The 20,050-nt window shown below is 40.1% G+C and overlaps 1 protein-coding gene across 1 annotated transcript in view; it reads right to left on the bottom strand.

Annotated features, from left to right (window-relative positions):
* Positions 1-20,050, bottom strand: part of LOC123762009 (sodium-coupled monocarboxylate transporter 1) — a 299,587-nt gene that overhangs the window by 3,299 nt on the left and 276,238 nt on the right. Inside the window, exon 11 of the mRNA XM_069335749.1 lies at positions 13,186-13,402. Within this exon, the coding sequence (XP_069191850.1) occupies positions 13,186-13,402 (217 nt within the window). The remainder of the gene's footprint in view (positions 1-13,185; positions 13,403-20,050) is intronic.

Raw genomic sequence — 20,050 nt, 5'->3', positions numbered from 1 at the left:
TATATATATTGCATACCTAGTAGCCAGAATGCACTTCTCGGCCTACTATGCAAGGCCCGATTTTCCTAAAATGCCGAGTGATTTTCGTTAATTTAAAAACAATTGTTTCCAATTGGTTTATTTGAATTATTATTATTATATTAAATTAGGAACATAAAGTATTGAATTAGTTATGTTAGTTTAGGTTAGGTAAACAGAGGTTAGGTTAGGTTAGTTACACACAGTAAGACCAGTGCACACAGTAACACCAGTACACACAGTAACACAAGTGCACACAGTAACACCAGTGCACACAGTAACACAAGTGCACACAGTAACACCAGTGCACACAGTAACACCAGTACACACAGTAACACAAGTGCACACAGTAACACCAGTACACACAGTAACACCAGTACACACAGTAACACCAGTACACACAGTAACACCAGTACACACAGTAACACCAGTACACACAGTAACACCAGTACACACAGTAACACCAGCACACACAGTAACACGAGTACACACAGTAACACCAGTACACACAGTAACACCAGTACACACACTAACACAAGTGCACACAGTAACACCAGTGCACACAGTAACACCAGTACACACAGTAACACCAGTACACACAGTAACACCAGTACACACAGTAACACCAGTACACACAGTAACACAAGTGCACACAGTAACACCAGTACACACACTAACACAAGTGCACACAGTAACACCAGTGCACACAGTAACACCAGTACTCACAGTAACACCAGTACTCACAGTAACACCAGTACACACAGTAACACCAGTACACACAGTAACACCAGTACTCAGAGTAACACCAGTACTCACAGTAACACCAGTACACACAGTAACACCAGTACACACAGTAACACCAGTACTCACAGTAACACCAGTACACACAGTAACACCAGTGTACACAGTAACACCAGTACACACAGTAACACCAGTGTACACAGTAACACCAGTGTACACAGTAACACCAGTACTCACAGTAACACCAGTACACACGGTAACACCAGTACACACAGTAACACTAGTAAATACAGTAACAACAGTGCACACAGTAACACCAGTACACACAGTAACACCAGTACACACAGTAACACCAGTGTACACAGTAACACCAGTACACACAGTAACACCAGTGTACACAGTAACACCAGTGTACACAGTAACACCAGTACACACGGTAACATCAGTACACACGGTAACACCAGTACACACAGTAACACCAGTACACACAGTAACACCAGTGTACACAATAACACCAGTGTACACAGTAACACCAGTGTACACAGTAACACCAGTACACACAGTAACACCAGTACACACAGTAACACCAGTACACACAGTAACACCAGTACACACAGTAACACCAGTACACACAGTAACACCAGTGTACACAGTAACACCAGTGTACACAGTAACACCAGTACACACAGTAACACCAGTACACACAGTAACACCAGTACACACAGTAACACCAGTACACACAGTAACACCAGTACACACAGTAACACCAGTGTACACAGTAACACCAGTTCACACGGTAACACCAGTACACACAGTAACACCAGTACACACAGTAACACCAGTACACACAGTAACACCAGTACACACAGTAACACCAGTACACACAGTAACACCAGTGTACACAGTAACACCAGTACTCACAGTAACACCAGTACACACGGTAACACCAGTACACACAGTAACACCAGTACACACAGTAACAACAGTGCACACAGTAACACCAGTACACACAGTAACACCAGTACACACAGTAACACCAGTGTACACAGTAACACCAGTACACACAGTAACACCAGTGTACACAGTAACACCAGTGTACACAGTAACACCAGTACACACGGTAACATCAGTACACACGGTAACACCAGTACACACAGTAACACCAGTACACACAGTAACACCAGTGTACACAGTAACACCAGTGTACACAGTAACACCAGTGTACACAGTAACACCAGTACACACAGTAACACCAGTACACACAGTAACACCAGTACACACAGTAACACCAGTACACACAGTAACACCAGTACACACAGTAACACCAGTACACACAGTAACACCAGTACACACAGTAACACCAGTGTACACAGTAACACCAGTGTACACAGTAACACCAGTACACACAGTAACACCAGTACACACAGTAACACCAGTACACACAGTAACACCAGTACACACAGTAACACCAGTACACACAGTAACACCAGTACACACAGTAACACCAGTGTACACAGTAACACCAGTGTACACAGTAACACCAGTACACACAGTAACACCAGTACACACGGTAACACCAGTACACACAGTAACACCAGTACACACAGTAACACCAGTGTACACAGTAACACCAGTGTACACAGTAACACCAGTACACACAGTAACACCAGTTCACACGGTAACACCAGTACACACAGTAACACCAGTACACACAGTAACACCAGTACACACAGTAACACCAGTACACACAGTAACACCAGTACACACAGTAACACCAGTACACACAGTAACACCAGTACACACAGTAACACCAGTACACACAGTAACACCAGTGCACACAGTAACACCAGTACACACAGTAACACCAGTACACACAGTAACACAAGTGCACACAGTAACACCAGTGCACACAGTAACACCAGTACACACAGTAACACCAGTACACACACTAACACAAGTGCACACAGTAACACCAGTGCACACAGTAACACCAGTACACACAGTAACACCAGTGCACACAGTAACACCAGTGCACACAGTAACACCAGTACACACAGTAACACCAGTACACACAGTAACACCAGTACACACAGTAACACCAGCACACACAGTAACACCAGTACACACAGTAACACCAGTACACACAGTAACACCAGTACACACACTAACACAAGTGCACACAGTAACACCAGTGCACACAGTAACACCAGTACACACAGTAACACCAGTACACACAGTAACACCAGTACACACAGTAACACCAGTACACACAGTAACACAAGTGCACACAGTAACACCAGTACACACACTAACACAAGTGCACACAGTAACACCAGTGCACACAGTAACACCAGTACTCACAGTAACACCAGTACTCACAGTAACACCAGTACACACAGTAACACCAGTACACACAGTAACACCAGTACTCACAGTAACACCAGTACACACAGTAACACCAGTGTACACAGTAACACCAGTACACACAGTAACACCAGTGTACACAGTAACACCAGTACTCACAGTAACACCAGTACTCACAGTAACACCAGTACACACGGTAACACCAGTACACACAGTAACACCAGTACACACAGTAACACCAGTGCACACAGTAACACCAGTACACACAGTAACACCAGTACACACAGTAACACCAGTACACACGGTAACACCAGTGTACACAGTAACACCAGTACACACAGTAACACCAGTACACACGGTAACACCAGTACACACAGTAACACCAGTACACACAGTAACACCAGTGTACATAGTAACACCAGTACACACAGTAACACCAGTACACACGGTAACACCAGTACACACAGTAACACCAGTACACACAGTAACACCAGTACACACAGTAACACCAGTACACACAGTAACACCAGTACACACAGTAACACCAGTACACACAGTAACACCAGTACACACAGTAACACTAGTGTACACAGTAACACCAGTGTACACAGTAACACCAGTACACACAGTAACACCAGTACAGACAGTAACACCAGTACACACAGTAACACCAGTACACACAGTAACACCAGTACACACTGTAACACCAGTGTCCACAGTAACACCAAACACCATGGAATACACGATGACACATGTGAACATAATAATTACACACGTGCAGCTGACTACAAACAACTATCATCATCATAACAATCATAACAAACGCAGTGTTTCCACAGGGCTACTATGTAGTGAGGAAAGAGAGAAGGGAGAGGAGGAGGTGGTGTAGCTCTGCTACTAAGAGAAGGTTGGAGTTTCGAAGAGATGGTAATTCAGAACTGTGAAGGTTTCAGTGACTACATTTCAGGCACCATAGCAACTGGAGGACAGAAAATTATAAAAGTAGTCATATATAACCCCCCACCAAATGACAGAAGACCCAGGCAGGAATATGATAGAAACAACTTGGCCACCATCAATATAATAGAGAGAGCAGCTTCTGTGGCTAGCAGGAACGGATCCAGACTTCTAATCATGGGAGACTTCAACCATGGGAAGATAGATTGGGGGAACACAGACCCACGTGGAGGCCCAGACACATGGAGAGCTAAGCTGCTGGATGTGGCAACAAGAAACTTTCTAAGTCAACACGTCAAGGGACCAACAAGAATGAGAGGAGGGGATGAACCAGCCTTGCTTGATCTGATATTTACCCTAAATGAGTCGGATATAAGGGAAGTTAAGTTGGAAGCCCCCTTGGAATTGAGTGATCATAGTGTATTGAGCTTTGAGTACCTGGTTGAGCTGGGAATTATCACCCCCAAAAAAGAACTGGGAACCAAAGGGCTGGCGTACCGAAAGGGAAACTATGAGGAAATGAATAAATTCCTATGGGATATACATTGGGACACAGAACTCGGAACCAAGTCCGTACAAGACATGATGGACTATGTCACCCAAAAATGTCAGGAGGCTGAAAGCAGGTTTGTCCCAGCCCGACAGGAAAAAACAGAGAAGCAAAGGAAGAATCCGTGGTTTAATAAGGAATGTATGAAAGCAAAGGAGCAGAACAAAAGGGCATGGAGGAACTTCCGTAATAACAGAACACCAGAAAGTAGAGAGAGATACCAAAGAACCAGGAACGAGTATGTCAGTGTGAGAAGAGCAGCCGAGAAAAGGTATGAAAATGATATAGCTAATAAAGCCAAGACCGAACCAAAGCTACTACACAGTCACATCAGGAGGAAGACAACAGTGAAGGAACAGGTGATGAAACTTAGGGTGGGCGAGGACAGGTACACAGAGAATGACAAAGAGGTGTGTGAAGAACTCAACAAAAGGTTCCAGGAGGTCTTTACAACAGAACAGGGAGATGTCGCGGCGTTAGAAGAGGTGGCAGCAAACCAGGTGACCTTGGATAGGTTCGAAATTACAAGAGATGAGGTCGAGAAGCACCTATTGGAGCTGGATGTGAGAAAAGCTGTTGGGCCGGATGGAATCTCGCCATGGGTATTGAAAGAGTGTGCAGGAGCACTTTGCCTACCACTCTCCATAGTGTATAGTAGGTCACTGGAAACGGGGGACCTACGAGAAATATGGAAGACTGCTAATGTAGTACCAATATACAAAAAGGGTGACAGACAAGAGGCACTGAACTACAGGCCAGTGTCCTTAACTTGTATACCATGCAAGGTGATGGAGAAGATTGTGAGAAAAAACCTAGTAACACATCTGGAGAGAAGAGACTTCGTGACAACCCATCAACATGGGTTCAGGGAGGGTAAATCTTGCCTTACAGGATTGATAGAATTCTACGATCAGGTGACAAAGATTAAACAAAATAGAGAAGGGTGGGCGGACTGCATTTTTTTGGACTGTCGGAAAGCCTTTGACACAGTACCCCATAAAAGGTTGATGCATAAGCTAGAGAAACAGGCAGGAGTAACTGGTAGGGCGCTCCAGTGGATAAGGGAGTACCTAAACAATAGGAAGCAGAGAGTTACAGTGAGGGGTGAGACCTCAGACTGGCGTGAAGTCACCAGTGGAGTCCCACAGGGCTCTGTACTTGGACCTATCCTGTTTCTGATATACGTAAATGATCTCCCAGAGGGTATAGACTCATTCCTCTCAATGTTTGCTGACGACTCCAAAATTATGAGAAAGATTAAGACAGAGGAGGACAGCTTTAAGTTTCAAGAAGACCTGGACAAGCTGCAGGAATGGTCGAACAAATGGCTGTTAGAGTTTAATCCAAGCAAATGTAATGTAATGAAGATAGGGGTAGGAAGCAGGAGACCAGATACAAGGTATCACTTGGGAGATGAAATACTTCAAGAGTCCGAGAGAGAGAAAGACCTGGGGGTTGATATCACGCCAGACCTGTCCCCTGATGCTCATATCAAGAGGATAACAGCAGCAGCATATGCCAGGTTGGCTAACATAAGAACAGCCTTTAGAAACTTGTGTAAGGAATCTTTCAGAACATTATATACCACATATGTCAGACCAATCCTGGAGTATGCGGCTCCAGCATGGAGTCCATATCTAGTTAAGCATAAGACTAAAATGGAAAAGGTTCAAAGGTTTGCCACCAGAATAGTACCCGAGCTGAGAGGTATGAGCTACGAGGAGAGACTACGGGAATTAAACCTCACTTCGTTGGAAGACAGAAGAGTTAAGGGGGACATGATCACCACATTCAAGATCCTCAAGGGAATTGACAGAGTTGATAAAGACAGGCTGTTTAACACAAGGGGCACACGCACTAGGGGACACAGGTGGAAACTGAGTGCCCAAATGAGCCACAGAGATATTAGAAAGAACTTTTTTAGTGTCAGAGTGGTTGACAAATGGAATGCATTAGGAAGTGATGTGGTGGAGGCTGACTCCATACACAGTTTCAAGTGTAGATATGATAGAGCCCAATAGGCTCAGGAACCTGTACACCTGTTGAGTGACAGTTGAGAGGCGGGACCAAAGAGCCAGAGCTCAACCCCCGCAAGCACAACTAGGTGAGTACAAGTAGGTGAGTACAAACAACCTCAAAATGGATAACCACAATGAACAACATCTCACTATACTGCAATGGAGTTCGCAATGGAATTAATGACATCATACAGTACGTCTGTGAACACCAAACTGACGTCATAGTGCTACAGGAGACACTGGTAGGTGATGACTTCAAACCAAGATTCAGCGGTTATCGGAAGTTCTCCCTGCCCGCTGGGGAAAGGAAACGGGGTCTTATCACTTTTGTAAATAACAACATTCCCGCACAGATTATTGATGACCTGCACATGGGGGATGAGTTTGAATCACTGGGAGTAACCCTTTACTTAAACTATAATGCTCTACATATAATCAATCTATATGTCCCACAGAGTAAACTTGACCTTGACACACTGCCTGAATTTGTTAATGAGGAACCTACCCTGCTGGTCGGTGACCTTAATGCCAGACACCCACACTTTGGTCCCAACTGTCATCAGCCCAATGCCAATGGACGGAAACTGTCACTCTATGTCAGGGGAAGTGAAAACCTTAGAGTCCTGGGTGATGAACAGCCAACTCACCTCAGAGGAGGAAGATTAGACTATGTTCTCCTGCTGAATGCACAAGGCACGGATGCCAGTACACACATTGTGCACAGTTTATGTAGTGACCATTAGGCACTGATTACCACCGTCGACATGAGCAAGAGAAGGAAAGAGACAAATAAAAGAAAAAGGTTATCACTCGGACCAGATATGAGGCCGCACTTCATAAACAGGACGAGTGACTGGTTCACGGAATACCAAATCCCAGAAGACATTGATACATTTCTTGATGACCTTAATCACCAAATTGAGAGCTGTTTCAGAGTTCCGCGCCATATGCCTGGGCGAAGTAACCCTCAGAGGAAGAAAATAAAATAGTATGAGAACGATTACATAAAGTTGCTTAACGCAAATGTGCGAGACATGAGTAGAGAGTACCGGAGACATCCCACTGAAAGTAACCAAGAGTTGTATAAAACTGTGTGTCAAGTAGCCAGGGAAGAGAAGATTAAAGAGCGGGAAAGACAATGGCTTGAGTTCACTAGCTCTATTGGACGGGAAACATCTGCAAGACTAGTGTGGGCAAAAATTCAGATAGCTTAGGGGGGCAGAGCCCGGCCTGCGGCTCACAAAGACCCCCAGGGTAAGGCTGAGGAAGTAATTCACAAGTGGAGTGACGCAGCATCCTCCTCCTCCCTCCCTGTAGAAATCAGCAGGGAACATCTCCTGCGACATGATGACAGAAGAATTAGGATAACAAGAGCACTGTCTAGTGATGATGAATATGGGGAACCAATCACAGCCAGGAAGTAAGGGGCGCTATGAAAAAGGGTAAAAGTACTGCACCCGGTGAAGATGGCGTCACCTACGACATACTTAATGAACTGTGTGAAGTGTCTGGGATTCCACTACTCCACCTGTTTAACAAGTCATTCCTAAGTGGAGTGTTGCCCATACAATGGAAACACGCAATAATTGTTCCCATACCGAAGCCCAATGATCCTGTTAATTACAGACCTATCAGTCTCGTGTCATGCACTTGCAAGATGCTTGAAAGGATCATCCTAAACCGACTGTTGCACAAAATAGGCAGCTTAGGAGAGGGGGTCAATGGATTTGTTAAAGGACGGAGCACAGCAAATTGTATAGTTAATTACTTGGCTAATGACACGGCTAGGTACTCTGTATTTGTTGACATCAAAGGAGCCTACGACAAAGCACATGGAATTGCGATCCTGGACGAGCTTGCATGCATGGGTGTCAAGGGGAGACTCATGAAATGGGTTGAAGACTACCTCACAGGGAGGAAAGCCAAGGTTTGCTTCAATGGAGCAGTCTCCAGAACAATGAATATGGAACTCGGGATCCCCCAAGGCGAAGTCTTAAGACCTACATTCAATGTACTTATGAACGCCATTGCAAATATTGATTTTCCGGAAGGAACACAACAAGTGGGATATGCAGATGATGTCCTAATACAAGCTCCCACCTTGGGAAAAATTGAACAGTCCATTGAACTCCTTGGAAGGAAATGCATTGAGCTCGGTTTCACTCTCTCCACAAACAAGACGAAGGAATACTCCCATCACAAGCGAATAGCAAATGAAGAACTGCAAATTAATGGTGTAACACTTGAATGGGTTGACCAATATCGGTACCTTGGCGTCACTGTCGGCTCTAACAAGGGGAAGAAAGAGGAGCTCAATCAACTCATAGGCACATGCAAAAGTCGACTCAGGGCACTGAAAGCTATGACCTGGAATGGACATGGAGCCACTATTGCCGTGCTTAAAATGATATACACAGCCTATGTGCACTCCGTCATAGACTATGCCGCACCAGTTCTGTGCACCTACTCCCAAAGCGATATGAAAAGGCTTGAAAGCATTCAAAATGAAGCCATGACAATCTTTCTTGGAGTTCCAAGAACTGCCAAAATGTCTAATCTACGAGAGGAGTTGTCCCTTCCCAGTGTTAAAAGCAGAATTAAGGAGCTGAATGCTAAGCTTGCAACAGGATAGCCAGAGATCCCCATTACAATGATATTGCTAAGAAAAAACTGAGCTCTGTGCTACTTTCAGGGGGAAACAGGAGAAGCAAAAAATGGCATCACAGATTAGTTTGCTACCTGGAAGAGCTTCACCTGCTTGAGCAAGCCCGTGAGCTGCTGCTTGTAGAGAGGTTACCTCCCTGGGAGGATGACTCATGCAAGATTATCATCAATGAAATGGCAATGAAAAAATCCAACACGTTACCACAAGAAATGAGGCACAAGTATCTCGAGGAAATTTATAAAGAAGCCGGAGATGAAATAGATCAAATCTACACTGACGGGTCATCTAATCCTATCAATGGCAGGGCTGGTGCAGCAAACACGGTAATCAAGGATAATACTTTCCAACGCAGAAATGAAGAAAAAGCACGTATTGAGAACTATGCCTCTTCAACGCAAGTAGAGCTAACCGCCATTGTTATGGCGTTAAGGTTTCTTGAACGGAACACTAATGGTGCAGTGATTTGCACCGATTCAAAAGCAGCACTGCAAAGCCTAAGTAAAAATCGGGCAGAAAATCTTGCAATAGTCGCTGAAATTAAGAGAGCTGTGAGAGTATTTACTAATTAGGGAAGAGTCATCAAGTTTCTGTGGATCCTCTCCCATGTTGGAATATCTGGGAATGAACGAGCAGATGTGCTGGCTGCTGAAGGCGCTGAAGGAGACCATATTGAATACTTCATACCCAAGACTCTACTACAAATTAGAGGTATTGTCAGGCAACATCACTGTGACAAGGTAACTGAAGAAAGGAGGATAGAAGCACAAACCAGAGAATCTGTACGATCGTACAATATGGTTGCAGCTGGCAATCCTAATTATTATGGCCGAAGAGGAGTAGGAGGACGAGGGAGAGAATCAGTAATAGCGAGAATCCGTCTGGGATACAAATATCCATGGAGATATGGAATGGAAACAACAGTTGATCAGCGAAGTTGCAGAATCTGTGGTGAGAGTGATGGACACCGCCTTGATCACTATCTACGTGAATGTGAACACCTGAGAGACATGAGAAGTATGTGTAGAATAATACACCCCACATTATTTGAGTTAGGAAAACACTATTTGTCAAATATTGATGCTGTTCTTAAAAGATTTCCCCATTTTGCACCCGCAAGATAACGTAAGCTTTCAAGGGTTGATAGATGTTAATCTTCTTGTTTGAGGAGCTGTTCACTTGAGACAGTTAAGCAAGTCCCAGCTGTGTCTGGGTACAATTGACAGGAAGAACAACCCAGCGGGTTTTCTTCCTACTGGGGAATGTTTTACATGCTGCTATGGCGGTATGTCCACTCACAAGATGAGTGGCGCTGCCCAATAAACTCGCCCCTTGGGGCAAAATTTATAGAAAACAATTTAGGTAGGGTAAGTAGGGTTGGCTTGGTTCGGGCATATATCTACGTTACTTTTAACTCCAATTAAAAAAAATTTGTTCATGCATAATGAAATGGATAACTTTATCATTGAATAAGAAAAAACATTAGAGAAAATATATAAATTTAGGAAACCTTGGCAAATTAGGCAAATCGGAATTTGCATAGTAGGCCGAGTACTGCATTCTGGCTACTAGGTACAACATATATATATATATATATATATATATATATATGTCGTACCTAGTAGCCAGAACTCACTTCTCAGCCTACTATTCAAGGCCCGATTTGCCTAATAAGCCAAGTTTTCCTGAATTAATATATTTACTATAATTTTTTTCTTATGAAATGATAAAGCAACCCTTTTCTCTATGTATGAGGTCAATTTTTTTTTATTGGAGTTAAAATTAACGTAGATATATGACCGAACCTAACCAACCCTACCTAACCTAACCTAACCTATATTTATAGGTTAGGTTAGGTTAGGTAGCCAAAAAAAGCTAGGTTAGGTTAGGTTAGGTAGGTTAGGTAGACGAAAAAACATTAATTCATGAAAACTTGGCTTATTAGGCAAATCGGGCCTTGAATAGTAGGCTGAGAAGTGCGTTCTGGCTATTAGGTACGACATATATATATATATATATATATATATATATGTCGTACCTAATAGCCAGAACGCACTTCTCAGCCTACTATTCAAGGCCCGATTTGCCTAATAAGCCAAGTTTTCATGAATTAATGTTTTTTCGTCTACCTAACCTACCTAACCTAACCTAACCTAGCTTTTTTTGGCTACCTAACCTAACCTTACCTATAAATATAGGTTAGGTAGGGTTGGTTAGGTTCGGTCATATATCTACGTTAATTTTAACTCCAATAAAAAAAATTGACCTCAAACATAGAGAAAAAGGTTGCTTTATCATTTCATAAGAAAAAAATTATAGTAAATATATTAATTCAGGAAAACTTGGCTTATTAGGCAAATCGGGCCTTGAATAGTAGGCTGAGAAGTGAGTTCTGGCTACTAGGTACGACATATATATATATATATATATATATATATATATATATATATATATATATATATATATATATATATATATATATTTCATTGAATATGACCGCATATTCTGTATTTATTATTTTCTGGTTTAGGGCTTCTATCCCTCTAACTATTTTCTTAGCATCAGGGCTTAATTGAAATAGGAGTTCTCCAAAACTCATTTTCGTACTTTTAAGGTGAAGAAAAGAAGTGATATACTATAGAGTGTATTACACTTATTTCTATAATTTGCACGACGTTTCGAACCTCCATGGTTCATTCTCAAGTGAACAGTTATACCCGCATTATGTATCAAGTGATACATAATGCGGGTATAAAATCAACTAGTATTGTAAGATCTGTTCACTTGAGAATGAACCATGGAGGTTCGAAACGTCGTGCAAATTATACAAATAAGTGTAATACACTCTATAGTAAATCACTTCTTTTCTTCACCTTAAAAGTACGAAAATGAGTTTTGGAGAACTCCTATTTCAATTAAGCCCTGATGCTAAGAAAATAGTTAGAGGGATAGAAGCCCTAAACCAGAAAATAATAAATACAGAATATGCGGTCATATTCAATGAAACATGTTTGAAAGAAAACCTGCTGCCAGTATACACCAATATATATATATATATATATACATATATATATATATATATATATATATATATATATATATATATATATATATATATATATATATATATATATCTCGTACCTAGTAGCCAGAATGCACTTCTCAGCCTACTATGCAAGGCCCGATTTGCCTAATAAGCCAAGTTTTCATGAATTAATTGTTTTTCGACTACCTAACCTAACCTAACTTTTTCGGCTACCTAACCTAACCTAACCTATAAAGATAGGTTAGGTTAGGTTAGGTAGGGTTGGTTAGGTTTGGTCATATATCTACGTTAATTTTAACTCCAATAAAAAAAAATTGACCTCATACATTGAGAAAAGGGTAATCTTGGGCATGGTATTTTATCAAATCACCTCATTCTTTGGGGCACACGTGAGGAATACAAATGTGAACAAGTCTGAACGGTCTCCAGGCATATATGCAACTGAAAACTCAGTTGTCTGGATTCGAGTCACATCTGGGGTGTGAGTGATCTGATCACTCATTAAGATCAAAGTGATTCTTATCTTAATAAATGTACACCGTGAAGCTATGTGTACCTTTTGGTGTACATATCTTTCTGATCTTAAGTAATGATGAAATTAAAATAATATAGTCCTCACTGTGTAGGTGAATACAGTTGTGCTTACACATGTAAGTATTAAGTCAAAAAACAAACTACAAAGCAAATTTGATTATATGACCATAAATTCCATATTTAGGAATTATTTTTATTTTTCGATCATGTATTATGTTAAGTACTATATATTTTTTTCAGTGAAATAGCTGGAAGGGATGAAAGTGTGATTAAAAGATTTGAAGGAGATACTCACATAATCTTCTCCGAGACCACTGAGACCTGGCAGCCAGTTCTTGAACCATATCACGGCAGGGGAGAGACAGCGAGGGTCGACGACCCGCACGTCTTGCTTACCAGTTACCAGCGTCACCAACATCCCCACAATGATCACAGTGAAGCAACCCGTCGCGGAATACCACATGTAAGACAGGCGGTATATGGCCAGCGCCTCGCCTGGCTCCTCACCCTCACTGTGGCCAAAACGTCAATAATCACTTTACTGATAATATGAAATGGAGCAATGAGGGGATTCAAACCCTTGACATGAGTATGCTCAAGTCATGTACCTTACCTCTCGACTATACCATAGTATAAGTTATACACCCTGGGATTCCACAGGACGTCTGTAGGCCTCTACTGAAACCAATCCAGGTTTTATAAATAACCTTGCACACCTTAAGTGCTCATTGACATAGCACATAAGATTTGGCATCCTATGTGCTTGGGAATACCCAGGTCGAGGATTTGAGTGCCATAAATTACTCTAATTGTTTTTCTCAATGATGTATCATGCTTTTGTGATTTTCTTGTGTAACTGTTTTACTCAACTACACTAAAGTGAAATTGTTTATCTGTGTCTGTTTATCTATTTGTCTGTTGGTTCAAAGTAGGAGGCCACATGTTTGTGGCAACCTCACCTAAATTGACAAGAGTGAATATGTAATGGTACAGAATGAGCATAGACTCATTGGGGTCGCCAGAATTCAAAAGGGAACAGCATGCCAGAGCCACATTCAGACACCGCACGACGATTTTTGGCACTGCCGCCCATCTACACTGATAAATATTTTCAAAACAAACTTTGCAAGACATTTCACCATAGTTTACTGATTTCGAAAAAAAAAAACTTCCTGCTGTCAATAATTGGCCCGCACTCGTGTAAAACAGAGGATTCTTACACAGCTTCAAAAGGTCTTTTACCGGTCTCTAACAATATTTGGATCTAAAATAATCTCTACCTCATTTCGGTCTTATATATTCCTTAAAATTATTTGGTCTAAAATGGTCTCTGTCATATTTGGGTCTAAATTAATTTCTGTTAAACTTCAGTAAATTTTGGTCGTCAAATGGTCTCTGTCATATGTTTGGTTGTAAATGGACTCTGAAGAAAATCGATCTTCAAATGGTCTCTGAATAATTTTTGGTGTTTAAACTGGTCTCTGTTCAATTTCGGTCTTTACAGATGAAACAGCTGTAAATGGATACACAAACTAAAAATCATGGCTAAGATGTCTATTTTACTTAGCAAAACTTCTATGACAATATTCTCTGAAAATGGTGTTTTTTCAAAATGTTGTCCTTACACTCGTAAATAAACTCCTATGATTATATGAACTCTGAAATATTTTCATAAAACTGATCTCTGGAAAACTTTGAATTTCTCTCATAAGAACTCTTAACAAACTTCTATGATCATATGAAAGCTGAAATATTTTCATAAAAACTGAACTCTGAATTTTTATTAATTTCTCCTATAAGAAATCTTACAGACGACAAACGCGAATTTCCCCCATAAGAAATCATTAAGACCATAAACACAAATTTTGCCTCGAATTTCCCCCATAAGAAACCTTTAAGACCTTAAATGTGATTTTTGACGCAAATTTCCCCCATAAGAAATCCATAAGACCTTAAATGTGATTTTGGCCTCAAATTTCCCCCATAAAAAATCCTAAAGACCTTAAACTTGATTTAAAAAAAAAACAATCACGTTTGCGCTGTCATCCCTACTACTACTCCCTGGTGATTAAGGTAGGCTGACCACTCCCGTGTCTTCCTGCTAGTGTGCCCACAGACACGAACACTTAAGCTTAACAAGGCCGGCCTGTCCACCACATGAGGATATACCTCAAAGGTCGCCAACCTGACTTACACTCACCTGCGGCTATATAATTTCTTCAAATGTAAAGGTATTTATTCTTGTCCAGTCCGGCACTCGGTCATTAATGAGTGGGCTCAGTAGTCCCCAAAACAACATAAAGAAAAATGAAAGGGAGGAGAAATAAACACTGCTTTAAAACTGCCATCTGATATTCTGTCAGATGGCAACTCTCCTCACATTAGCCAGTATTAATATGTCAACACTCCTGATCTTCTTGGAAGATCCGCCATGTCCAGATCTGCTCACTCTGGTCACCTATGTTCTAATCTCCTGATTTATCTTTGCACGTTTAGTTTATTGACCCATCACCTCACTTTACCGTTACTTCTTTCTTTCGCTTTTCTCATCATTTAATTTAGTTTTTTGTTAATTTAATTAACCTGACCTTCCAGTGGTATAAATCTGATGTTCCCTACGCTCTCCTCACTTGAGAATGAACCTTGTTGGGTTGAAACGTTGTGTAAATTATAATATGAATAATACAGTCTACATGTAATTTTGTATTATTTTAGTCAACCTCGAACACATGGCTTTGAGAGAAATCCTCTTCCAGTTAAATAAAGATGCAGGAGCACTAGTCAGAGGGATAGAGGCCCTAAACAAGAAAAAATCAATAATCAACACAAAATATGCAGTCATATTCAGTGAAACATATTTAAATGAAAACCCGCTGCCAATATTTATTTATTTTATTTTATTTATTTATTTATTTATTTATTTATATACAAGAAGGTACATTGGGTTTGTGAAAATACATAGCATAGTATTTACAATCTTGTAAAGCCACTAGTACACGCAGCGTTTTGGGTAGGTCCTTAATATAACAAATAATTTTAAGTAGGTAAATTCTAGCAGAATTAATAAAATGATAAATACATTGCAAGAAAAAAATGAGATGAAAGAGATTAGTAAGTATATTAAAGCACATTGGTATATTAAAGCTCTGATTGATTACATTGACAGCTTGATTGGTAATTTAAACATGATTAATAGACACCATACAGCAGATTGACAGCACATATAAGAAGACAGCAATGATCACAATGGTAAAGATGTTCGGATTGGGTACATAAAGATTGGGACATTGGGTAGCAATAGATACAGTGCAATTTTAAAGCAAAAGGTAAAAATCTATGAAGATGAAATTAGGTACTTTTTAGTATTGTTTTTGAATGACGCAAAAGTTAGACAGCTTTTCAATTCAATAGGGAGTGAGTTCCATAGACTGGGTCCCTTTATTTGCCTAAAGTGTTTACACAGATTAAGTTTGACTCTGGAGATATCAAAGAGATATTTATTTCTGGTGTGGTGATAATGGGTCCTATTACATCTGTCCAGGGAGAGTTTCAGAGCAGGATTTGCATTTAAGAACAAAGTTTTGTAAATGTAGTTGACAAGAGAATTTGTGGAGTGAGATTATATTTAGCATGTTTAGGGAGTTAAACACGGGGGCCGAGTGTTGTCTGAAAGCAGAATTTGTTATTATTCTGATAGCAGATTTTTGCTGGGTGATGATGGTCTTAAGGTGGTTTGCAGTGGTTGAACCCCAAGCACAGATACCATAATTAGGATAGGGATAGATTAGTGCATAATATAGAGAGATGAGAGCAGAGTTAGGTACATAATATCTGATTTTGGAGAGTATACCAGCTGTTTTAGAGACATTCTTAGTTATGTGTTGTATGTGGGTACTGAAGTTGAGTCTCTTGTCTAGGAATAGGCTGAGAAACTTTCCATCATTTTAATAGCTAATGTTTACATTGTCTATCTGAAGCTGAATTGCATTTGTAGATTTGCTTCCAAATAAGATGTAGTAGGTCTTTTTTATCTTAAGTAGGTCTTTTCTATGCTATGTTAATATATACAAATATATCTATACATTGTGGGATATCTGGGCTTGACTCAATTTATTTAATTATTAAATTAATGAAATCAATTACGTAGGACCACCCACTTTTAAGAAAAGAGGAAAACTAATAAAAAGTGATCATTAGAAACACAAGGAAAAACCAGTGTCTATGGATAAATATTAGAAAGCATAATCACTTAAATAATTAATGGGCTGTATGGTTAATTAACTAAATTCAGAGCCTCAAACACCTACATTGGGGGGGTATTGCTAGAACTTCATATACGTCTAGGAACTAGTGTGGTTCGTACACCAGTTCATTGTTTGATAAATAATATTGTGACCACAATATTAAAGAATCAATAGGAGATTACCACCAGAAATTATAAAGATTATTAGCATTAGAAAGTAATCATCTAAATAAACACATATTATCTCCAGTGTACATGACGAGTATTCAAGTAGATAGAATCATGAACAAATAGCAAAAATTGGAGTAATTAAATGTGTACAAAAAGTCTTAGCTTTAAGACGATTTCTATGACATCATTCACGCCTCGTCCTCGTGATCTCAGGAATTCCCCATAGAAGCCCTTAGAGGTGAATAACACGAATGTAGGTAACAGCTCGTTGACTCCTCACATACGAGCTGTAATTTTAGGGATATTACGTAGCATTGAACTAGGCTACTTAAATCTCAATATTCATGAAATATAAAATAAAAATTAGTGCGGTACTAACGTTGGATTTTTTGTAGTCGTTCGATATAACGACAGGCTGCCCACGACATATACAATCTCTAATGATGCATCAAAAAAGAACTATATACTTATCGAAAGGTGCAAATTATGCTGAAGCCTGCCGGTATCGCGTCTCAGGCTCAAACTTCCACAATGTCGTACACGTGGTTGATAGCTTGGCTTGAATATCGACGCGTTATTACTTGACCGAGCACTGCAGATCACGTAGAACAATAATAATTCATTCTGGGTTGAGTATCAGTGTAATTCTTGCTGATAATCTCAACGTCACGTGTCTCAGACTCTGACGCCACGACTTTTGTTGCTCAATTCTGCAACACGAGTACACCACACACACACACAATGGCGTCCCTCCTTCCTCTTCAACCCGCGTCACGCGTGAATGCCATGGAGAAAACTAAAATCTTCTCCATTTCTTGTTTACCACCATAAGACGAGAAAGTAATAATATTTAATTCCCTAGAATTACAACCCAGTCTTTATTAAAGTCTTTCAGCCACAATTGCGCGAAATAATAATATTCGTGATAAATAATTTCTGTGGTGAATACCACAGAAATTATTTATCTAATAAATCTAATATATTATATTATTATCTAATAAATATCTAATATATTTATTTAAATAATTTCTGTGGTGAATACCACAGAAATTATTTATCACGAATATTATTATTTCGCGCAATTGTGGCTGAAAGACTTTAATAAAGACTGGGTTGTAATTCTAGGGAATTAAATATTATTTCTCTTTCGTCTTATGGTGGTAAACAAGAAATGGAGAAGATTTTAGTTTTCTCCATGGCATTCACGCGTGACGGTAAATTTCTTACTTGATAACAATTGTAACTAAAAACTCTCGATTTAGAATTATTTGGGAGTTATGTTATCCACAAATAATTATCACACAGAATACTGATGGTTTTAGAGAATCACATTCAATTCTCTAACACACTGGCTATAAATGTGTTTAACTAGATATAATCTGACGCATTACTGGTGCTTGGTTTCGTAAGAATTCCAGTATCCATATGCAGATATAATAGTTAGTTTATGTGAACATTACTGTTAGTAAGTTTTAGTAACTACTGTAGTTAGTATATTTTAATACTCATTTATTATAATACAATAGTATTGTATTAGTGTTGGAAATTTCCAACATAACTCCGGGGGGAGATTTCTCGGGTCGCAGTGCAATGTTGAGTACTGACATACCTATCCCGAAGTTAGTATTAATGTTAATATGTTAGTATGTTAGTACACACATAATGGATGTCCCGTAATTTTTAAGGACATACAAGAAACTTAAGTCTTGCAAAGAAATTCATGTTGAATGGAACATGTTATTGGAAATCATCTAAAGTTAATGACTAATAAAGCCTACAATAAACTCTGGGACTGGTGTCGCTATGACATGTAATGTTTATGTTACTAAGTCTTAAAGTTTTGTAAACTCTCAGATACTCTAGACGAAATAATGTTATTATTAATAGCCTTTACAGCAAATTAAGAATTAAATCACACAATTTAAAGTAACTGAGAATCCACTGTGATGAGAATGTTCTGGGTCATTGTGACTTGTAACGATTTGTTACTTGACATCACAACACAGTATCATCATGATTACTTAAATTGGATGGGAAATTATTTGCTCTTGGTCAGAGCTATAATAGGCTTGTAGTTTCCGTTTGCATTGTTAAGCAGCAGCTCTAGTGGGGCGGTTGCTCGGTGGATCAGAATTGTCGTCCTCGGAAACTGTTGGTGAAGCTGGTTCTGGTAAACACTCTCATTCTGCTAATTCGACAGGTACCAACTTCTCTAAGGTTTTTAGGGTAGTGTTGCTTCGGCATAAAACCTTGACTACTCTCAGGATGCCTTGGTGATCTGGGTGGATAGCAACAATTTTGCCTATGGGCCACTTGGACCTTGGTCCATCACTGTCAACCAACACTAGGTCTCCTGGTTTAAGTTGTACTTTATTATAGGGACTCGAAGCTCCATAGTGGTACTCTCGTAGAGCTGTGAGGTACTCTCGAGTCCACACCTCATCCCACCTTTCAATTACTCTTGAGAGATGTTGGTAACTTTCTACTAAGTCACTCCTGGTTACATGTGAAGGGTCGACGGGGTCCTCTTCTGCCAAAGGTATTAGAGGGCTCAGCAGGCCTCCAGGTATTAAGTGTGAGGGACTCAGAGGTATTCTCTGTGAGAAATCATCTGATAGGTATGTTACTGGGCGATTGTTGACTCGCGCCTCGATTTCCACGACAAGTGTTTGGAGTTCGGAGTAACTAATTTTCTGTCGATGCAAGGTCTTCCTTAAACACTTCTTGACAGTTCCTATCATACGTT

The sequence above is a fragment of the Procambarus clarkii genome, chromosome 34 (genome assembly GCF_040958095.1).
Source record: "Procambarus clarkii isolate CNS0578487 chromosome 34, FALCON_Pclarkii_2.0, whole genome shotgun sequence".
Lineage (NCBI taxonomy): Eukaryota > Metazoa > Arthropoda > Malacostraca > Decapoda > Cambaridae > Procambarus > Procambarus clarkii.
Note: the sequence above shows the minus strand (reverse complement) of the source record. Positions and strands in the feature narration are given on the sequence as shown.